This window comes from Panthera tigris, chromosome B3 (assembly GCF_018350195.1).
Source record: "Panthera tigris isolate Pti1 chromosome B3, P.tigris_Pti1_mat1.1, whole genome shotgun sequence".
NCBI classification, from domain to species: domain Eukaryota; kingdom Metazoa; phylum Chordata; class Mammalia; order Carnivora; family Felidae; genus Panthera; species Panthera tigris.
This window is the reverse complement of record NC_056665.1, coordinates 47,408,233-47,432,539: the sequence shown is the minus strand read 5'-3', so window position 1 is coordinate 47,432,539 and position 24,307 is coordinate 47,408,233. Positions and strand designations below refer to the sequence as shown.

The window sequence follows — 24,307 nt, the reverse complement described above, 5'->3', positions numbered from 1 at the left end:
ATTTTTTTTTAACGTTTTTTTAATTTATTTTTGAGACAGAGAGAGACAGAGCATGAGCAGGGGAGGGGCAGAGAGAGAGGGAGACACAGAATCCGAAGCAGGCTCCAGGCTCTGAGCTGTCAGCACAGAGCCCGACGCGGGGCTCGAACTCAACAGACCGCGAGATCATGACCTGAGCCGAAGTCGGACGCTCAACTGACTGAGCCACCCAGGCGCCCCCACACACGTTTTTTAAGTAGCCTTCAAGCCCAGCGCAGAGCCCAGTGTGGGGCTTGAACTCACAACCCTGAGATCAAGACCTGAGCTGAAAGCAAAAATCTGTTGCTTAACTAACTGAGACACCCAGGCACCCCAAAACACATGGTTTTAAACATCAATTTTTCTACCTTTGACTTGCATTAAATTTTCAGAAGTAACTATGTATTTACTGTCTCATCTTTTAATTTTAGTTTACTTCCTGAATGTAATTGGATGGATTTACCAACTTAAGGCCACCATTCGTATTCTTTCAGTGAAGTTGTAACCATGGCGAAAGACCAAATCTTCTTTACTGTTTTGTAAAAGGCTTGCATTTGCTGTCATTTATGTAGGTTTTAGTACATCATTTTGGTTTGTACTAACTTAACATTGTTAGTGAACATAATTTGCTACTATTTATTTTACTTATTTGTGTATCCTTTATCCTCTGGAAACCTACAAATTTATAGTTAAACGTGCACAGAACCATATGTACTCATAAGGCGATAAAATTCACTTTTAATCTGATATTGATTTAAAATAATATTTCACTTTTCACATGTAAATAGCCTTCATGCATTAATTCTTCAGAAACCTCTGAAAGAATTAACCATCTGAACAATGTTCTTTTAGGCTCTTTGTATAGTTCTTCGGAGCGTAATTTTAAATATATGATAGCATGATAATGTTTACATTGGTAATGATCAATTATTTTATTTCATATTGCCAGTCCCAAAATTGGGGAAAAAGAGATATTCATTGTGGGAATCAATAATATTTGAAAGGTAATGGAAAGATAGGGCTTGGGTTTGTACTTTTTTTTTTAATGAAAAAAGTGTCCAGATGTTTGCCTTCCATTGCTTCAACAAAGACTTAACTGCTACTTTATAGCACATCAGTATATCATCCTTGCCACATGAGTGTGGACTTCTATTTGAACTTCAAATAACATCTTTTTCTTTCCTGGCCTCTAGTATGGGGGCGGCAGGGGGGGGGGGGGCAATCGCTACGGGTACCCACTACTGTTTCAAATGCTGTAGCTTGACTCATACTATTCCTTGTTTTTAAAATTAAATCTTCTGTCTCTCTTCATTCCAAGTTGTACTTTGTTAGTATTTAAGTCTGGGGTGTTTTGGGGAGAGAGGGGGTTCAGAATAGGAGTATAACATTTTTTAAAGCACATAGTGGGAGGAGGGGGGATAGAATTTACATACAGTGAAATAAATGGATCTTAAATATACATTTCAGTGAACTTGATAAATGTATACACACCTATATAATCAATACTTCAATCAAGATATAAAACATTTCTCTCATGCCATGTTGTGAATGCAGTGGAGTGCTTCCAGGATTGAACATTTATTTTTCAAGTTGCTGGAATGTTGCTGGACAACTCTCACCAGAGTCCCTTTTTTAAGAGTTGCCTTCTCCTGAAGGGGGCCATCTTGACCTTGTCATACCAGTCTTTGGGGGTAGTGTATATCCAATGGCTGCTCAGTGCAATGGTAGGGTAGGAGGAGAGGTATAAAGATCTTGGTCCACTTGCTGCAGTTGGAATAGTTCCTAGGGCCTGTTCAAGTTAAAGAACTCCCCATGTGTTGAGCTAAGACATTTTTTGATGTTGTATCACAATTCAATTTCTTCCTGTACTCACTTATGCTTCCTTCAACTCATCGTAGATGTTGAACATGAGAGCACTTCCCAGTGAACTTCATGAACACAAATATCCATCTAAGAGTCTGTTACCTGGGAAACTTTATGTGCAACACCTCATGTTAAGTGGTTAAGTTCTTGGCCCCTTCCAAACAACCCCTTATCTACCTAAACAACCATCATTCTTGTCTGATCACCTTAGGTTAGTATTGCCAGTTGTAGAACATTATGTAAATGGAATCATAATAGTATGTTCTCTTTTGTGTCTGGCTCTTTTGCTTAAAAGATTCATCCACGTTGGGTATAGTAGTTCGTTCTTACTGCTGAATAGCAGTGTTCTATTGCATTAATAAACTGTCATATATTTATCCGTTTAGGTGTCTGCAAACATTAGGACGGTTTTAAGTGTTTGGCTATTATGAATGAGGCTGCTATGAACAGTCTTGTGTAATTTAGTTTGTGAACATAAACATTTTTATTTCTCCTGGGTAAGTATGAAGGGTAGAATCTCTCAGTTATAATATAGAAATGTTTAACTTTATAAAAAATTGCTAAAGAGTTTTTCAAAGTAATTTCACTATTTTATACTCCCAGCAATAATGTGTGAGAGTTCTAGTTGCTCTGTGATCTCTCCAGCACTTGGAACTTATTCATATGTTATATTTTGTTTTATCATGTTGTTATTTAATTTTTTTGTGCCTTGGTTCTTCTTTCCCTTCTGACTTCTTTTTGATTAATCAGCTGTGTTTTGTGTTCCATTTTAATTTCTTGAATGACTTTTTCGCCGTATTGCTTCGAATTGTTTTAAGGGTTGCTCTAGGGATTAAAGTATACACTCATCACAGTTTACATGTACTTTATATTTATATCAATGTAAAATTGAGAATCTTGAAAAGAATTAGTTCATTTACCCTTTTTTATTCTTTGTTATAAAAATGTTTAAAGCTTTCAAAACAACTTAATAGTTTCTACTTTAACAATCATATGCACTACAGAGAGAATTGAGGAAAAATAGCCGTTTATCCTTATGTAATTGCCATTTCTGTCCTTTCTTGTGGATCCAAGTTTTATCTGATATCATTTTTCTTCAGCATGAAACTTTAGTTAGTATTTCTTTTATTTCAGATCTCTGTGCAATTATTCTCAGATGACTTCTTTTCTTCTTAGAATTATAATAATGTCATTTTATTGGCTCTGGCCTCCATTGTTTCTGATGAGTGGCAAGCTTTTATTTATATGATTTTCCCCTTATGTAATTTCTCTTTCTTCCCTCTGGTTGAATTCAAGATTTCTTTCTTTGTGTTTGTATTCAGCATTTTTATGGTATTGGTGACATTTGCTTTGTATTTTTCCTCCTTAGAGATTGCTAAGGTTATTGGATCTGCATGCAGTCAGTGATATTTTTCACTGATTTGGGGAAATTTTGCAATTTTTCCCCCAGATGTATATTCTACGCCATTTTCTCACTTATTTACTTCTCATATTCTAATTACATTCATTTTAGGCCATTTAACATTGTTTAACAGGTAGCTAAGGCTCTATTTTCTTTTTTCTACTTCATATTGAATAATTCTTTATTGATTTCTGTTCATTTTCATTTACAATTTCTTCTTCTGGCTCCAGTCCATTGTTTAGCTTATTCAGTGAATTTTTTTATTCAGATAATATATTTTAAAATTTTAGAATTTCCATTTTCAAATACACTTCCATTTTTTCTGCTGAGTGTCCATCTGATTATTCATTTTGACCATCTTTTTCTTAAAGTCTTTGAATACATAATAGCTGCTTTAAAATCCTTTGCTGCTTATTCTAGCATCTGTGTCATCTTGAGGTATGTGTGTATGTAGTGTTCTTTCTAGGCTATAGGTCATATTTTTATTTCTCTCTGCCTCTGTTAAGTTTTTTATTTTATATTAGAAAATGTACAAGATGTATCATAGAGGTTTTAGTTTCTCTTCTGCAGAGGTTTGTTTTTGCTCTGGTAAGTAGTTACATTATTGGTCAATTATCTTGAGGCTTGGTTTTATGCTTTGTTAAAGCAGGTTTGTAGAAAGCCCAAATTATTTACCAAGCATCCCTAATTAGTTTCCTCTGTGGTACCAGCAGCTGAAATCTATGCTCAGTTATTTTAGCCTTCTAGATGTTGCTTTCAGTCGGGTTTTTTGTATTGTCCCCTATGTTTATTTCATTTAGAGTTCAGCCAAGGATTTGAGGAGAGTTTAAATATAAATTTTTGGAACTTGCCCAACAGCAGCTTTATCCTTTCTGTGTTTCCCCTCCTTACTTTCTAGCCACACTGACATTCCCAAATTCTGTTTTCTGGCTTCCTAAGCTAAGAAGATAGTAGCTTTCTGCTTACTATTCAATCACACCACATGCCATGCTGACTGGAGTGTCTTCATTGGACCAGCCACATAGATTTGGATCTTATTCAGTGAATGTGTTTGTTGTTGTTGTTGTTTTTCCCCACTAATCAGATCCTCTCTAATTTCTGTCTACTTTTGCTCACTCTTCTTGCCTTCAAATAGTTGTTTTTAGGGGTACCTGGGAGGCTCCGTAGGTAAACCGTCCAACTCTTAGGCTTAGGTATAGGACATGATCTCATAGTTCATGAGTTCCAGCCCTGCATCAGGTTTTGCCCTGCCAGTGCGGGGCCTGCTCGGATTCTCTCTCTGCCCCTTCCCTGTTTGTACTCTCTCAAATAAATGTAAAAAAGTTTAAATAGTTGCTTTAAAAATTTTTGTCCGTAGTTTATAATTGTTATTTTCAATTGAATACCTTAGGAAAATGGTCACTAAAACATTTTGTTCTTTAAAAGTTTATTTTTCACCCCGTACATATCCCTTGTACTACTACTTTTTCCCCCCCTTGTACTACTTCTTAGTCAACTACTTGAGAAGCAACCAACCACTGTCTTTATTTTAGCACTGTGATATTGTTTGTTCCGTTTTAGATCAACATATGAATGGAATCTTTTGTATTTGATTTCTTTTCCTAAGCATAAAGTTACTGAGATTTATGCATGTTGTTGTATGTACCACTAGTCCATTTCTTTGTGTTCCTGAACAGTATTGCTTTGAATGAGCAAACTACACATCTTTTATTCTTGTTTTAAATTGATGGACATCTGGATTGTTTCCAGTTTTAGCTATTATGAATACTGCCCTTAATATTACTGTAAAGGTTTCTTTGTGACTGCTTTTTCTCACTTTATTTTGGGCAAGTACCTGAGGATAGATTGTTGTATCACAGGGTATATATGTTTTTATCTTTTAAAAAGAAACTGCCAATTTTCTAAACTGTAACATTTTACATGCCCACAGACAATATGTAAGATTGGTGTACAGATTTTATTTTTATGTCAAGATTATATTCTGTTGTTTAATGAAAGTCACTTTTAGTGTATATTTTTAATTGCTGATAAATAATTTTGATAAACACTCCTATATTTTTAAATTAAAAGTACCCTAAGGTAGAGGTTTCAAGAATGGTATGATTTATTTACATAGGCAGTGGCCAACTTTTCTAGCTAGTTTCCCATCTCCCACCCCCATCTAGTTTTAACAGCTCTAAAGGTGGATGCTGTGGTAAATTTTTGATCTAATTATTCATCTTTATAAGTTGTACATCTCTTTTTTTAATTTTTAATTTTAGAGAGTGAGAGCACACACAAGGGAGAAGGGCAGAGAGAGAGAGAGAATCTTAAATTAAGCAGGCTCCACTCTCAGTGCAGAGGCCAAAGTAGGGCTCAATCCTGCGACCCTAGGATCATGACCCAAGCTGAAACCAAGAGTCAGATGCTCAACCAAGTGAGCCATAGATATTCAAAACAAAATTTTTTTTAACATTAATTCATTTTTGAGAGAGCATGAGTGGGTAGATGCAGAGAGAGAGGGAAACACAGAATCTGAAGCAGGCTCCAGGCTCTCAGCCATCAGTATAGAGCCTGTCAGGAGGCTCGAACTCATGAACCGCAAAATCAGCTAAAGTCAGATGCTTAACCAACTGAGCCACCCAGGCGCCCCTTAAATGACTTAAGTTCAATTAATTTTTTATGAATTAGACCCTAATCATGAGAGTTCAAGATTTAGAAATCTGTACATGGCACTAAGTTTTGCTTACGTGGTGCTACACTATGCACGATTGTGAACAGGAAAGTTTTAGTTCATTCCATTAGAGTACTGTGCTAATGTCAGAGGTCTCAGCTGAGTGTCTTCTTAATGTGGTTACTTTTGTGTTTTGGTCATTAGTCATGTCCTTTATGAAGGCTCCCTTGCAAACATGCTGTTCACCAGTGAGAGTGGAGGGAATTAGTACAAGTAGATAAGTAAAAAGCTATACCTGCTATTAATAAACCTGCCCTTACAGTAATTAGCAGTGTTATTTTTACGTAAGAGCTTTTTTTTTAAGTGACTTTGTTCTACGTATTCAGGACTTTAGATGATCTAGAATAAGAGCTGAATATGGTCTTCACTCAGATTAATTTGAGACCCCTTGTTGAATGGTATTTACTTAAGAACAGTTAAGAACTTGTGTGCTGTGTGACATAGATTTTTAAGTTCTATACTAGTATTGAACGGGACTGAGTAAGAATTAGTGAGGCTGGGCAAGCTGTATAGCAGAGGTGGAATTTAAAGTGAGCATTAAACCAATAAGACTTAATTAAATGTACAGGAGGTAGAAGTGCCAAGAGGAGTAATAAGAGCAGTGAAATGGTCATGAATGATTCAGTGTACAGTGAATCTGCCTCATGGTTACAGTTGAGAGTTTGAAAGGTAAGACACTGAATGACAAGTCTTTGAAGGCAGGGTTTCTGTGTCTTGTGCGTCTCTGTATCACCAGTGCCTAGAATCCTCCCTAGACCATGAGTGTGTATGTCATAGTAAGAAATTAGTAAGTGTTTTGACTCCTAGGGTTGGAGGGAAGGGGCAGTTATAACTGGATTTGCAAAGGCTTTGAGCATAGGAGGGACAAAACCCTGCACAATTGACAGTAAACATTTGTAGAACTGATGAGTAAATACTCCCTTTCAGGTTGAAGAATTTGGGATTTATTCTCTTGGCAGTAGGGCACTGGAACTGTTTAGTTTTTAAATCTGGGGGTAATGTGTTTTAAAAGATTGTTTTAGGAAGGTTATATGGGCAGTGTATAATAAGCTAATGAAACGTTATAAAATAGTGTTTTAGGAAGATTCAGAGAGACTCTTATCAAAAAAAAATCTAAGTAGGATATCATGAAAGCCCAGAATAATATGGAACAAAAAGGCTGCCTCAGGAGACATTCATAAAGAACACTCAGCATAGGGAGAGTGGAGGGAGAAGAGAAGGGAGAATCAAAGATGATACCATTTTACAAGTCTAATTGACCAAAATTATTATAGTTGTACCTGCAGTATTAGAAATACTAATAATTAGGACCCAGAAGCATATGAGGAAGAGATGAAGGGCATACAAAGAGTTTGGTATTAGATATGTGATGGCTTTTAGGTAATGGCAGGAAAACCAAATGAAAGCTTCCAGCAAGAATTTGATGATTTTAGACCCAAAATACAGAACAGAGCTTAATCTTTGGAATGTGGAAATATCATTTGATGGAGACCGTTAAAATCACAAAATTGCATGAGTTGTCCAAGGGTCGAGCATAAAATGAGAAGAACATGGGATGAAGAGCAGATACTTTTAATTTTCATATAAAAGAGGAAGTGATAATATGCAGAAATAGAGGCCCAAAAGTTAGTGCTGCCTCGAGAGGCAGCGTGGTTAACAGGACTGGATGCCATAGAGCAGAGGTAGGCAAAATATGGTCCACGGTCTGTCACCTATTTTTGTAAATAAAGTTTTATTGGAATACAACCACTTTTTATTTGTTTACATTTTATATATGGCTGCTTTTGTGCTACATAGTAGGTTTGAATAGTTGGTAAGGAGAGTGTATGGTTCACAAAGCCTCAAATATTTACTCTGTGGTCATTCACAGTAGAGGTTTGCTGACCTCTGATACAGAGCTGAGAAATGAAGACCAGCAGGGGGCCTTTGTTATTTCATTTCAGGATAACCTTTGATGATCTGAAAAAGTTCAGTTTTATCTTAAAAACAAATATTTACTGAGAGCCTTCTCAATGCCTAACATTCAGATTTGGGGCTGGGTCTAGGAAGAGACTAGATACTAGCAAGAGATTCATTAGTGAGTCAGTGAATGAATTGTAAGGAGTGAAGGTGGTCAATGTAAATTTTTGTTTTGTGAGTCTAGAAAGAAATGAGTGGTAATTTAAAGAGCATCTGAGTAAGAGATTTTTAAATAATAGGGAAAACATGAAGGAAAAATTTTTATGGAGTTTTTCTGAGAGGCAGAGTGTGTTTCCATTGCAGGAATTAATGGTCTAAGACTTGAACGCAGGGAGTACACAGGCCTCATTACAGGAAATGAATAGAATTGTTTGTGGAATTAAGTTAAGAATAGTAATTGCTCACACAGCTGTTTTTAAATAGCAAATTGTGTTAGGTAATCAGCAAAAATCCACTAAAATGTACTTGATAGTTATGCAGAAGCTGTTTTATTGGTACTGGCTTATGATCCTAATGGGTACTATAAAAACAAACAAACAAACTAAAAACCTATGTATGCAGTTTTTACATTGGTATGCTACTGTATGTTTTTTGTTTAATGTACAGTTGTAATGTTTTCATCTTCCTTTCCCCACCACCAAACCCAAATATAATTGTCTCATTCACAAAGAGTGGTACCGTGAACTTGATGAGTGCACAGAGCAATGAGGTGTGTTCTCATTGAAAGGAGTAGTATCTATTTGATTGCTTCTCTGTCTTCCTCCCTAGACAAAAATGGAAAGTTTCATTGTATGGTTGGATTTAGTGCTACTAATTTAGTTTTTTTCTGTTTTTCTCTGTTTTTTTTTGGACTGTACTTTTGTTCTTTCTTTTGGATATGACTATTTCTCAGGACTCCCTTTTAATTTATTAGTTAGCTTTTTAGTGATGTATCTTCTTGGGCCTTTTTGGTAGCTTCTCTAAGGATGTTAATATATATCATTAACTTCTCACAGTCTATTTAGAGTTAATATTGGTACCAGTTCACATAAGATGCAGAAATCTTGTGACCTCACAAGTCTGTTTAACCCTACCCCTGCCTTCCTTTATGCTGTATTTTTCATGTGTATCTCTTTTATTTTTTAAGTTAATTTATTTTTGAGAGAGAGAGAGCAAGCATGGGTAGGGGGTGGAGAAAGAGAATCCCAAGCAAGTGAGATTCATGCACTGTCAGCATGGAGCCTCTCACAGGGCTTGATCCTACAAACTGTGAGATCATGACCTGAGCTGAAACCAAGAGTTGGTCACTTAACTGACTGAGCCACCAGGTACCTCTCATATCTATTACTTCTAAATACATTCTAAGTCCTATGAGAGATGTTATGCAGGCATACCTCAGAGATACTGTGGGTATAAAGTGAATATTGCAGTAAAGTGAGTCAAATAAATTTTTTGCTTTTCCAGTACAAATAAAAGTTACATTTATACTATAGTCTGTTAAGTGTGCAGTAGCATTATGTCTAAAAAAAAAACAATGTATACATCTTAATTTAAAAATGCTTTATTGCTAAAAAATGCTAACCGTCATCAGAGCTTTCAGCAAGTTGTAATCTTTTCACTGGTAGAGGTTCTTGCTTCGGTCTTGATGCTGCAGAGCAAACAGCATGGTGGTTGCCGAAGGTTGGGGCAATTTCTTCAAATAAAATGACAGTGAAGTTTGCTGCATCAATTGCCTTTTCCTTTCACAAACAATTTCTTTGTGGCATCTGATGCTGTTTGATAGCATTGTAGCCAAAGCAGAACTTTAAACATTGGAGTCAGTCTTTTCAAACTCTGCTACTACTTTGTCAACTACATTTTTTTTTATTTTCTAAATCCTTTGTTGTCATGTCAACAATCTGCACAGCATCTTCACCAGAAGTAGATTCCATCTCAAGAAATCACTTTCTTTGCTAATGCATAGGAAGCAGCTCCTCATCCGTTAAAATTTTATCATGAAATAACAGCATTTCAGTCCCATCTTCAGGCTTCTCTTCTAATTCTGTTTCTCTTACTATTTCTACATCTGCAGTTACCTCCTCCATTGAAATCTTGAACCCCTCAAAGTCATTCACAAGGGTTAGAATTAACTTCTTCCAAACTCCTGTTCATGTTGATATTTTGACCTCTTCATGTGAATTGTGAATGTTCTCAATGGCATCTAAATGGTGAATCCTTCCCAGAAGTTTTTTAACTGACTTTGCACAGATCTGTCAGAGGAGTTTCTATCTATGACAGCTCTAGCCTTATGAAATGTATTTTCTCAATACTAAGACTTGGAAGTTGAAATTACTCCTTGATCCATGGCTGCAGAACAGAAGCGGTGGCAAGCAGACATGAAAACACCGTTAATCTCATTGTACATCTCCATCAAAGCTCTTGGATGAGGTGCACTGTCAATGAGTGGTAATGTTTTAAAAGGAATCTTTTTTTCTTGTTTGTTTCCTGAGCAGTAGGTCTGAACAGTGGGTTCAAAATATTCAGTAAACCATGTAGTAAACAGATGTGCTATCATCCAGGCTTTGTTGTTTCATTTGTAAAGCACCAGCAGAGTATTTTTAGCATGATTCTTAAGGGTCCTAGGATTTTAATAATGGCAAATGAGCATTGGCTTCAGCTAAAAGTCACCAGTTGTATTAGCCCCTAACAGAAGAGTCAGCCTCTCCTTTGAAGCTTTGAGAAGCTTTGAAGCTAGGCATTGACTTCTCCTCTCCAGCTATGAAAATCCTAGATGTCATCTTTCTCCAACAGAAGGGTGTTTCATCTACATTGAAAATCTGTTGTTTAGTGTAGCCACTTTCCTTAATCTTAGTTAGATATTCTGGATAACTTGCTGGAGCTTCTACTTAAGTATTTGCTGCTTCTCTGTTATGTAATGTGTTTCTTTTTCTTACCACTTTCAACTTTTTCTCTGTATTTATTTTTAGTTGTCAGAGGTTTGACTGTTAGGTGCCTACATATTTTTTTTTTTCATATTTATCCTATTTAGGTTCACTGAGTGTCTATAATTGGTAAGTTTATGTCTCTTACCACGTTTGTGGATTTTTTTACCCTTATTGCTTTTATATTTTTAAATATTTTTTTAATATTTTTAATATGTTTTTCCTACTCTGTTCTCTTTGTTATATCATTATGCCTCTGTTAGACTTTTTAATGTCTTCCCTTAGGTCTCTAAGGTCCTGTTTATTTTTATTTTAGTAGTTTTTCTCTTTTTATCAAATTGAATTATTTCTATTGAGTGGTCATCAAATTTACTCTCTTTCATCTGTCATCACTGTTCTTCCCTTAAGCCCATCCAGGAAATTTGTTTTTTGTTTTTTGTTTTCTTTTCTGCGTGGGTTATTTATTTATTTATTTATTTATTTTCTTAATTATATTTTTTTAGCGTTTATTTATTTTTGAGACAGAGAGAGACAGAGCATGAAGGGGGGAGGGTCAGAGAGAGGGAGACAGAATCTGAAACAGGCTCCAGTCTCTGAGCTGTCAGCACAGAGCCCGACGTGGGGCTCGAACTCACGGACTGCGAGATCATGACCTGAGCCGAAGTCGGCCACTTAACCGACTGAGCCACCCAGGCGCCCCCTTAATTATTTTTTTTAATATATGAAATTTATTGTCAAATTGGTTTCCATACAACACCCAGTGCTCAGCCCAAAAGATGCCCTCTTCAATACTCATCACCTACACTCCTCTCCCTCCCACCCCCCATCAACCCTCAGTTTGTTCTCAGTTTTTAAGAGTCTCTTATGCTTTGGCTGTCTCCCAAAATGTTCACATTTGAAAGAAGAGGTATCTTCAAAAGTTATAACAACAATAAACATGAACAAGCAATTTTTGAGCCCCAATCCTGAGAGCTGATACCTAAAGAACTTTCAAAACAATGTCTGTCTGTCTGTCTGTCTATCTACCTACCTATCTATCTATTCATTTATCAGGAAATTTGTTTTTTGTAAGATTTTTGATATTTTAATTTTTATTTCTAAGGTTTATGTGTGCTTTTTTTTTGTTTTGTTTTCTTTTCCCTGTGAAATTTTCCATTTTTTCCTTCATTACGAACGTAGGTCCTTTATCTCATTAAGCACACTTACAATATCTGCTTTCATATCCTTATTTGAAAATCTCATTCTCTAGGCCATCTTGAGGTTGTTCTTTTGATTATCTTTTCCTTTGAGATTGGATCACATTTCATTATCAAGGAATTTGGGATTCTATTATGGGTATTAAGAATGTATTTGTGGAAATTTTGTTTTCTTTCATGTTCCTCCAAAGAGTTTTGATTTCTTTGTTTAAGTGAGCCATTAATTGGATTAGACTTAAAGTGAAAACTCTCTGTTGCCTGAGTTTGGCATCTGCTCAAGTCTTGATTTGATTGTTTTAGTCTCAGCTGCAGACTGCCTTGGGCCTCCCCTGTGAATGTGCTGCAGGACTCAGCCAAGACTTGGGTAGAAATATACCAAAAATTTGGGACTCTTCTTTTTTGCATCTCTCCTCTTGGGAATTCTGTCATTACTTTGTGATGACTGTTGCTTTCCAGGCTCTGTACCATTCTTCTAGCTAGAAAGATTTTTTTTAATGTTTATTTGAGAGCTAGGTGAAGAGAGAGTGAGGGAGGAAGGGCAGAGAGAGTGGAGAGAGAGAGGATCCCAAGCAGGCTACGTGCCCAGGACAGAGCCCAAAACAGGCTTGATCTCACAACTGTGAGACTATGACCTGAGCCGAAATCAAGAGTAGGATGCTCATCTGACTGGGCCACCTAGGTGCCCCTAAAAGATGTTTTTTATTGGAACTTTAGTTCTTGCGTGCTGTGGCTACTGCTTATGTGTAGGATAAAGCTTTAAGAATGGGAAATTCACTTGTTCTGATCCCGAAAATCTGTTAAAGAAAGATAGTTATTCATTCTGGTCTTTTCTTCCAAGTTTATGTTCTCATCCAAAATCAGCCTGATTTTGTTCACTTTCTAGAGCTTGTAAGTAGTTGTTTTATATTTGTATTTCCCCCCAGAATTTATAGAAGCCTGTCTATCAGAGCTTACTGCATTGTACTGGAAGCTGAGCTTACTAGGTCACTTTTGAGGTTTCTGCAACACATTTTGTCATCTGCTTTTAAAAATAATACTTTGTTTAAAAAGTAATTATTATTTTTTGAGTTGCTAGGCATAATTTTTCTATTTTGGGCCTCTTGTTTTTAACCCATCCTTAGTTATTGAATTATTATGACAGACAGTTATATGAATGCCCTAATTTTATATGTTCTGAATCATTCAGTAAACATTTGAATGCAGAATACCACACTTCTGCTAGGTACCAGAAAAACATAGAGATGAACAAGAGATGCTCCCTATTATAAAGTTTTATTGGTAGAATGTAAATGAAAACAACCGTCAGTGTTTAAGACAGAATAAGTACAAATTAACTTCTAAAGAAGTGTGATTAATTTAGGCTTAGTTGCTGGAGAACACTTCTCAGGAGGGGACATTTGATCTTAGGATGAATCAGAATTAGAAATTTAATAGGTTAAGGGTTAGATGAAGGTGGATATTCTAGGGCTAGGGAACAATAGGGGTAGAAGATGAATTTGACATGTTTGGGGAGTGATTAATGTCCTGATGAGGTTGGGGGACCTTGAGTTTTTGAAGGGATATAGTAAGTACTGAAGCTGAAAAGGCAGATTGAGGCCACCTTGAAGAATGCCACCCTCAGGTGTGTGAATGTTAAACCTGAAGCAGCAGAGAGAGGATCACATTTGTGTAGTGAATGGATATGACCCAACTTGTGTTTATGGCAAGTTAAGTGTGCTGGCAGTGTTAACTGTGGATTGAAATGGGAACATAATAGAAGAACAAGCAATACACAGTACGTGAACCCCAGGGTATTGTGTATGTAAAAAGAACAAATGTGATAGTTGGAAAATTGATGAGGTAGAAATTAATATGAAGAGTGACTAGTTAAGGAAATAGGAAAGAAGAATGTTACCAAGTTAAAGAGAATCATTACATTTCTAACTACATTTGTAAATATCCCAACATCATGCTGAATATATGAATCTTTTTGGAACATGTTTTATTTAAAATTCCTTTTATAGCAATGTGTTATAGGCTGTACTGTAATGAATACAAAGTGATTTTTCTTAGGACATGTGATGAGGTTATTTCACAGTTGTGATATTTAAGGTCTGTAGTTTGTTTAGCTACCAAGCCTAGTGAGGATTTAATTTTTTTAAAAGTTGTTAGTAATTTTTGCTCTTTGGGAGTAGTCATCTGGTTTATAGAGTCATTTGCAATCTAACTACTTCTCACAGAGTTTTAAAAAAAGTATAGTTATTTAGAAGACTGGTTTTGATTACTGTCTAAAAGGAATGATAAGCTAACAAATAGGGAACCTGGTATAGCCTCACTTTTATTAAACTGATTTTATTATTTCCACTCTATACATTCATTCTTCCGTAAATATTTATTAATACCTACTTGTGTCAGGCATGTTCTAGTTACCAAATGGTTAAAGCTGAACAAAACAAACTACATCCTTATTTTGACGGATTTTTCAATCTGTTGGAAAAAGACAGTAAACCTCTGCCTATAAGATGACATTTGAACAGAGACCTGAAGGAAATTAAGAGATCATTCAGATATCTGGGTGGGAGCATTTTATGAAGAGGAAAGGGCAAATGGAAAGATCCCAATATGGCCCCTTGCTTTTGCTCAAACACACCAAGCAAAAGCAGGGGCCATGTTGTTGAAACAGATTGATCCAAGAGAAGGAAGACTATGGTAGATTTTGAGCATAGAAGTGACATGATTTGTTTCTAATGGGTCATTCTAGTTGCTGTGTAAAGAATAGACTGTAGAAGGAAAAGAAGAATAGGGACCCTTTAGGAGACTCTTACGGTAATATATGTCAGAGATGGTTGATGGCTTGAACTGAAATGATCATGTTAAATATAGTGAGTTACAGACTTTGGAAATGTGTAATGTCAATCTAATGGGATTGTACTATTGAGAGACCTTTTGCTGAGAGTCCTCCAGAGTCTGAGAGAGACAATCAAGGCTGTTTTTAAGAGTTGACTGCCTAAGTGCCTCTATGGAGGAAAACAACTGACAATGCTGTTTAGATATAGGGCTTTGGTATTTGTATTGGAGAAGAGGAGTACAGGTTTCCCCCACTCTCCAAAAGTTCACTTTATGCCACTTTGCTTTTACCAAAGACCTGTTTTTGGTACCTGTTTGTACCTGTTTTTGGTAATTGAAAGAAATTGGAAGAGGATATTTGCTTTTACAAATGGTAATTGCTTGTTTACTTTTTGCCATTTCAACTTACAAAAGTCTTTTTGTAGGACATTTTATAAGAATGTTCTACTTTCAGATAGCAAGAGAAACAAAATACCAGGTCACCAGATAGCTCCCAAGGTAGTACAACATACCTGCTTGCCCTCTGGAATTTCGTTTCAATCTCTGGCCATCAGGCTGTATCTATTGTTTGTAAATAGGTAGACTTGCCATTTTCTTTGGATCCTCTACTCTGTTTAAATTACTGGAATGTCCTGCTGAATTGTATCTTTACAGGGTATTTATTTAGAATGATGTGGTTTATAACATAGCAAAATAACTGTGTTTGAACGTTATTTTCAAAATCATTCATTTTCTTGGAATTAGTCATGTATTTACTACCTTACTGTAGTGTATTTTGGCACTAGAATATCCCTACTTGTAAATCTTTGTTCTTAATAATACCAAATGGAAATTGTGATTGAACTTTAAAAGGTGACCTGTGATTCCTTTTGCTCTTCTTACTGTTTTTATTTTCTTACCTACTTTTAAAAAGAATTAAATTGTTTCTTTTGACTGCTCTAGGTACAGAACCCTAATATTTCATAACTTTAACAAACCTCTATAATCATTGTTACATACTTCATATGAGGCACTGTGTCTTAAATTCTCTTAAATACACTTACAATTTTAATATTATCATAGCTTTTCCATTTTGTTTTTGTTGATGTTTAGTATAACAGCAAAGGTGTGCTATTATATTCTAATTGATCCTATTTCACAATGAATTTCGAGAAAAACACATTGGTAGATTTATTTCATGAGAATCTAAAATCATACAGTAGAAATGGTGATGAGTTTTACTTGTGTTTTGCTTTACAATTGATGGCAACCTTGGAGTGTTATCTAAACAAGTGTCATTACTCCACAAATAAAATTGAGTGAAACTATTGAAGAGATACATTCATAGCTTTGGTTATTTGACATAGTCCTCTCCAATCAGATTTCTTTCATCAAATCATTTATTGAATCACCTTATAGCAGATGGCAGTCCTGCAATCTATATTATCTTTCCCTTATTTATAACAGGGTTGGGATTTGATATTTTTGAAGTACATTTTACTTGCTAAGATAAGAAAACTTGATTTCACTGCTCCTAGAGCAGTGTGTGTGTGTGTGTGTGTGTGTGTGTGTGTGTGAGAGAGAGAGAGAGAGAGAGAGAGAGAGAGAGAGAGAGAGAGAAAGATACAGTCTCCTGTGCTCTTCCTTCCAACTTTATATATGGCCCTTTTTCATAAGGATAGATACTAAGCAAGTGGCTGTAGTGGTTTTTTTTTTTCTTACCAGCTTTACTGCAGAGATACCCTTACTCATCTTCACTCCATTCTTAGTATTGTCCCCCTTCTTCTTTTTATTCCTTCTCTCCTCAGTAGACTCTCTACCTACTACTAGAAATATTTTCCCAATTCTAGACCTGTGTGTCACTTTACCCTAGTCTTAGTCTCAGGCAGCAGGTTATTGGTAATAGTGGCAAGTAGGAAAATATGGAACTGCTCAGCAGCTTTTTTCCTCATTCACCCCTTTTACCTCCAGGCAGGGAGGTCTTCGCTGAGCCTCACCAAACCATGAGTATGCTTTATGTACACAAACTCTGTACTGTTTTGGACCCATATGGTGGAGGGCGTGGGGAGCGGAATAGATGTTGAGGGTGTAGAAAAATCATTCCCCCTCCCAATCTGTTTTCAATTTTTCCCTGGTGGTTAAAAACCTAGAGAAATCTATAAGACTCTGTGCTAGGAGAATGAAAGAAGAGATAAGATGAAGTTGTAAGCATAGTTTATGGTTAACTTGAGAGAGCACTTTTGGTCAAAAACTAAAGATGGTAGCAGGAGAGAGGAAGCAGGTGTAGACCAATATCTGAGTTCTTCATAGACAAGAGTAATGTCATATGTTAAACTTTACCAAGAAGTTTACTTGCTCCTTGAAGAATTTTGCTCTCTGACATCTCAAAAACTCATTTTTTTTTACCTCTAATTCCTTCTCCAGGGTCCTAGCCTCTTAAAAAATTGCCTGTGTATGTAGTGACTTATGATTTGTTTTTAGTTACTTTTCCTATTAAATGAGAAAGTAGCAAATTGTTTCACTGAATTTACAAGCCATTATTTTTTGGTACAAGCTTAAAAAATATAATGTTCTTTACTGGAAGATATGAAAAAATAATATGTATACCTTTTAAAATGTGACCTATGGAATCAAAATATATATTGGACTTTAATTGGTTCCATATAAAAAAGCAGGGACTTAAGAGAATCTGTATATAAAGATTAAAAAAGAAAAGAGTCCTTTAGTCTCTATATTAAAATATTGATTAACCCTTTTAATCTTGTTGAATAGAAATAGAATAGTTTATTAGAAAGTTAAGCAAGACTCCCAAGAGTTTCTGCTACTTAGTGATTGTTAAACTTTCTCTTATATCCACCATTTTAATCTATCAATCAAGGAACTAGCTTCTCTAAAATTGTTAAATTGGGATGCATAGACTAGAAATGGGAAGGAAAGAAAATATATGGCAATGGTGGTTCAGACATATCTTAATAGAAACGTTTTTCTCCCAATCACTGTATTGCAACTATACTTTATTTTCTTGTTGATAAATTTGATTTTGATCAATTTGTATAAATTTTGATCAGTTTGTACAGTTTTATATTAAGTTTATTTTCTGTGTGTAATTTCTTTTTCTCTGCTTACCTTGGTCTTATGTCTGAGGCTTTGGAAAATTTATTATTCCTGTCATATGTCTGTTTGTACAGCCATTGTCTTCAGCAGAAAGGAGTCATTGATGCTGAAAGATGACTTTTGCCTTTGTCAGTGCCAGCCACGACCTTCTACTCAGAGTCTGGTTATGTTAACAATAAAACTAAAGAGCTCTGAGTTTAAAACCTAGCCAGATCCTTGTTATTCTATAGCATCCTTTGAGCCCCCTGCCATGTCCACTGTCCTTGGTATGTCATACTGTTTAGCTGTTGGCTTACTTAATTACCATCTCATTTAATTAATCTTTACTCTTCTTTTATGCTGTGGAAGTAGTGTCACTTGATGCAAATTGAGTATGTGTTTTCACATAATTTTATATCTTTAAAAAATTTTGTCTGAGATGTTTTCTGTAATAGGCATTCACCTTTTTGCATTCTCTTTTACAGAGATATGTAAATAACACATAGGCCTCATATTTATTACTCATTTGATGTAAGATGATTCAGAGTCATAAAAAGAATAAACTATAGTCTGATCATTTTCATTAAGATAGGGTCATCAAAATAAGTTTCTATTCTATGCTCTTAACTATCACTGTAAGTATGATTCCCCTCTTCTTCTCAACCCCACCATTCTACTTTTTGTCTCCATGAATTTACACCTGATGTAAATGGAATTGTACAGTATTTGTCCTTTTTGTGACTAGTTTATTTCACTTAACGTATGTCCTGAGGTTCATCCATTTTGTAGCATGTGTAGGAGTTCCCTCCATCTTTAAGGCTGAATAATATTCCATTGTATGTATAGGTCACATTTTGTTTATCCCTTCATCTGTCAGTGGATACTTGAGTTGCTTCCACCTTCTGGCTATTGTAAATAATGGAATAGAATATGGGTGTACAAATATTTGAGACTCTGCTTTCAATAGCCAATTTGACTTTGTATTTCACTTTGGCTGTATAGTATAAAAAAATGTTAAAAAGACATAGTTGCAAATGAAAAGTATGATTTAAAAAAAAACTTTTCATAAAATTATTAGCAATTTCATAAGTAGTATTTTATTTTGTGTGTTAATAATAGCTTTTGTCTTGGATTGGGCCTCATAGGAATTCTGGCTTCTGTTCTGCAGTGTTGATTACAAAGAAAATGCTTGGAATATAGCCTACAGATAACTGGTGATACTGGAGAGATGGTAACGAAGTGTGTTTTTACATGCTATTACCCCAACTTGTAGAATCTTTTTTAAATCTAGAGTTTTAGTAAGAATTATCCAAGCATGAACAAAACACTGTGTATTTTTATTCGTGATCTCTGTGTTTTCAAGGTATCTGGTTCTCTTGAAATTATGCCTTGAGTGTTTTCTGTAGTAGGTATCCATCTTTTCTCTATAGTGTTTTTAAAAACTTTTAAAATTATAGGGGCGCCTGGGTGGCGCAGTCAGTTAAGCGTCCGACTTCAGCCAGGTCACGATCTCGCGGTCCGTGAGTTCCAGCCCCGCGTCAGGCTCTGGGCTGATGGCTTGGAGCCTGGAGCCTGGAGCCTGTTTCCGATTCTGTGTCTCCCTCTCTCTCTGCCCCTCCCCCATTCATGCTCTGTCTCTCTCTGTCCCAAAAATAAATAAAAAACATTGAAAAAAAATTAAAAAAAAAAAACTTTTAAAATTATACATCAGTCACTTAATACAGGAAGTACAGATTCATAAAAAGAATAAATTAGGGTCCTACCAGCTGAATTAGTAATTAGTATACTCTGCTTCGGAAACTCACTCCTCCTTGCCTGCTTTTGTCACCTATGGACAATTGGCAGTTCTGTCCCTTCAGCTGGCAATTCTGTCCATGTGAAGTGGCTTGGGAATCCTGGCTGGTTACTGGAAAATTTGTGGTATTTAACTTATTACAGATCACGTTCTCCTCTAAATCACAGAGGATTTTGAAAAAAATTGTTTTTAAGAAAAAGTTCTAAACTTAGCAGAATGTTGTCTTTGTAGCATCAGGAGTTTTCTCATGCAAGAATGTAAAAAAGGCAACTATTTGTGTTTATTTCATCATAGAAAACTTGGCAAGGGTTGGGAAAGCATAAGCTGTTAGGAGTCAAGGATAAAAAAGACTGGTCCTCAGAACAGAAAAGGGAGAGATATCTGGATTGAGAGGTCTCCCGCTCTTTCAGCTTTTTCTAGGGATTGATTGGAAGGTAAAATAATGGAACCAGAGCTTCAGAAGGCACATTAAGGAGCACAATGAACTGATTTTTTGTTAATGGTTACTTATCTTTTTTCACTTTGAGTTTTCCTTTGCAATTTTCATAAGTGTAGACCTACTCATTTAGAATCAGAGTTTAGGGGCACCTGGGTGGCTCAGTCCATTAAGCGTCCCACTTTTGGCTCAGGTCGTGATCTCAAGAGTTCAAGCACCACATAAGGTTGACTGCTGTCAGCACAGAGCCCACCTCAGATCCTCTCTGCCCCTCCCCTGCACACATGCACATGCGCTGTCTCTGTCTCTCTCCAAAATAAGCATGAGTTGTCACATTTTTTATTAGTTTCGATATAACTAATATAGATATGATATGATTTGGTATAGTTTGATTTAGTTTGATATATTCAGTTAAGAATATCTCATTAGTGCTATATTAGAAACCAGTTTTATTAACTTGAACAGTTCAACTTGCTTGATTTTTTTAAGACTTATCCATAAGAACTAAATTCTCCATACTTTCATGTAGGCAGGACTAAACTATAGAGTTTCATTTACTCTTAGAAGTAGCAGTGGGTACGGACAGAAATGGGAAATCTAGATTATGCCCTATTTTAAAGTCTCCAGAGACACATTTTGGTTCTGAAATTCTCCATTGTATATTGGGCACTGTACGGAGCAGTGACAAAGACCCTCAAGGTAACTTATGCTCTTCAGGTTTCTGAGACAAGAATTGATACACAGCTAGTTCCATGCAAATGCAAATACTACTTGCTGAATTTTATTCTCTGCTATACTATATTTTAAAAAAATCCATCATACTATCCTTCTGGATTTAAATCTTTCACTTTCTTCTCTTCTTAGGTATGGATGAACGAGGAGGTACGACATCTTGGGGAACAAGTGGTCAACCAAGCCCCTCTTATGACTCATCTAGAGTAAGTTTGTTCATCACCCTTGATTAAAACTATGAAGTACTTTGGCAGAATAAATAAGTTTTTTTGTATATGAACTCTGTTAAGAGAAATGAAGATTACGTATTTACATGGGAGTATCATAGAATACACAGTACCTTCATGGTAGACTTATTTTTTTCCATTTATTGTCATATTTGGGGAGTTTATTTTATCTCTTACAATGAAGGAAATATTTCTACACCTGGATTACCTATAATACTCTTTACTAGAGTTGGAAGAGTTTAGAATGCCTAACTATTCTCCATACATAAATTTTTCTTTGTGTATTGTTTTCTTCATGTATTACCTTTGAGAGATGGCACTGACTTTCAGAGTATCAGTTTCCAGTCTTCCCTCTCCCATTCTTGTTCCAGTAGTCATCAGCTGTTTATATCTGGGACTCTATAGCTCTGTCTCCTGGAAGCATATCAAAACACACATAACAGATGACATTTCTCGGTTGGCAGTTAAGAGAAAATAGGACCAAGCTAACATTCTACACATAGTGAGGTCATAAGATTAGAGCCTCTTTTTAGCAGTAAACAAAAAAATCCCCCAAAACTTTAAAATAATGAGACTGAAAGATTAAAAATTAGACCAAAGAGCTGGCAGTAAAATTAAATTCTGTGTTTCCAGACTCTGCAGTAAATTGCTGAGGTTAAGAGCTACCTTTTCCAAAATGTCATAGTTTGAATAAATAATGAACTATTTACTTCTCTTAGAATTAACCATTAGAAGATAGACAAGCATAAAATTTATGGATATTTAACCCTAGAAGCATATTGGCATAAGTGGAAGGAAACAGTATGTGATTGGAGTCCGTAATCTCCATATGGGTTATGTCATTTTGCATTAAAAAATGCTGAATTAGGGGTGCCTGGGTAGCTCAGTCAGCTAAGCATCGGATTTCAGCTCAGGTCATGATCTCTTGGTCCATGGGTTTGAGCCCTGTGTCAGGCTCTGTGCTGACAGCTCAGAGTCTGGAGCCTGCCTCGGAATCTGTTTCCCTCTCTGCCCCTCCCTTGCTCATGCTGTGTCTCTCTCTGTCTCTCAAAAATACATAAACATTAACAAAATTTTTTTTTAATGTTGAGTTAAAATATGTGATTTGCTATTATATTTGGCTGTAGCCTATGTTTAATTTATTTTAAATACTTTGGGAAAAAATAGGATAGTCATGGAGAATTATGAATAATTATTAAAGAGACAATTAAACATGGTTTTAGTGTTTCCCTTTTGGAATCTGTGATGAGAAAGCTGGGTTGTAGTGTAAAGAGTACTGTTGTGGGTATCACAAGACTTGGATTTACTATCCTCTCTCCTGTGTAATCCTTGGGCACCTTATTTTAACCTTGGGGCTAGTTAAACTGATTGTCCAAATATTCTTCTACCTTTAGAAGTTTTTGATTCTTTAAATACCATTGTGAGTAGGAAAGGTAGGTTTCCTGTTTAGATTGTGAAGTATGGATTTTATATAGTGGAGAACAAAATACTATTTATTGGATTATTTTCTTTCAAAGGCTTGAGTTACTGTGTGATAACTTATTTCTTAAAATGTATTAAATGGTGCCTTTGTACCTTATGTGTACTTTCCTTTTAGACTTTCAATTTTGTTGTACTTGAGTACTAAATAAGATTCTAGGAGAAGAGAACATAATAGTACATCCAAAGTTTTACGTATTTCATGATCGTGAAATTAAGTTTGCCTCTAGAGATGGACTTCAAAGTTACTCTTACTTTTCTTTTTGCTATTTGCTACGCTATGTTGAATGTATATTGTGTGCATTGCAAAGTTAAATTGATTTTATAGTAAATTAGTTTTCTGTTTAAAAACCCAAGATTAATATTTAAATATTCCCAATCTACCATGCAACCATATATATATATAGTATATATAGATAGATATATGCTATATAGATAGCATATATCTATCTATATATACTATATATATAAGTGTGTATATATATATACCCTTTATTTTGTTCTCATTGAAATCCATTCTTCCACTAACTTTGCTTCTTCTATCCTGGTCATGATTTTGAACCTAAAATGGTTTATCTAGTTAAGTTATGTTTTATTTATAATTTTGAACAATTTAATTCTCTCCTGAAATCTTTTCACCAAGGAAAGACATTTATGGTTATCTTAGAAGCTGTCTTCAATACACTTTTAATAGGAAGTTTATGAACTTTTTGGGTTTTATCATTAAACCCCATCTACCAAGTTGACTATTTTTTTCATAATCATAAATATAGATATAATTTTGTTAATAAGAGTCTCAGTTTACCAAAATACTTTATTCCACTGAGTATCATAGTCTGTTGAGTTTTTTTAAATTCAGAAGTAAATACTGATATTGGCTAAAAACCAATTTTGATACTTTGTAAAATCATTAACAAGTCAATTTAAACTTTAATGAAATTTGCAAGTATTTTGTAGAAATTCTGCTAGTGAAATGTATTTAGACTTTGCCATATTGTATAAATAATACATTTCCATCACAGCAGGTTGTATCATTTAAAAAATAATTTGATTTTACAATACTGATAGGAAAAAAATTTATTTTACTTTTTGTAAAGCTTGAAACATAGTAGGCTACAATAAAAAGTATGTAAAAACTGCAGAATGAGTGGTTTGGTGGAGTCATAAAGCATATGCTTATAGTTTAGTTGGATTGAGCTGAGTTCTCCATCCTCCATGCCTCCACTAAAACTATAAGGGAGAAATAATCATGTTTTGCATTACTGTAAAAACATATTTGGTACATGAACTCTGTTAATAGTTCTCTACTCATGTATCATAACTATGCATTTTACCGTACAAGATTGGCTACACAAAATCACATAGGTTGAACTTAGTATCTATTTAATACCTTTTTAAGGGGAATATTTGCTTTGTACACTTTTTGCCTTATAGGTACTTACTTTAAATCTAACGAAGATGGCATTTTGCTCTAGTAACCTTGATGCCTAAGTGAGCTCTACCAGAGTTGTATGGTTAAGAGGCCACAAACTTCTCAAAAGTGTACTTAGTCTTATACATGTTCTTTCTGAAGTAGGAAAAGCCAGCAGAGCTCCTGTCTGCCCATTTTTCCCAAACCCACAAGAAAAGTAGCTTCACAGTATATAGGTGATTTACCAAGTTTATGGTTATCAGAACCTGTCGTAGCAC

At 35.4% G+C, this 24,307-nt stretch overlaps 1 protein-coding gene and 1 long non-coding RNA gene across 12 annotated transcripts in view; one reads left to right on the top strand and one right to left on the bottom strand.

Annotated features, from left to right (window-relative positions):
• The window catches only part of LOC122239465, a 33,113-nt gene extending 11,337 nt beyond the window's left edge, over positions 1-21,776 (bottom strand). The window contains exon 1 of the long non-coding RNA XR_006218621.1: positions 21,444-21,776. This is a non-coding gene — a long non-coding RNA (uncharacterized LOC122239465). The remainder of the gene's footprint in view (positions 1-21,443) is intronic.
• TCF12 (transcription factor 12) overlaps positions 1-24,307 on the top strand; it is a 375,236-nt gene that overhangs the window by 136,236 nt on the left and 214,693 nt on the right. For 10 of the 11 annotated variants that reach the window (XM_042988780.1, XM_042988782.1, XM_042988781.1 and 7 more), the window contains one exon: positions 21,045-21,118. In XM_042988780.1, coding sequence (XP_042844714.1) covers positions 21,045-21,118 — 74 coding nt within the window. Of the gene's footprint in view, positions 1-21,044; positions 21,119-24,307 lie in introns of those variants that run through there. The other variant, XM_042988788.1, reaches the window with a different exon arrangement.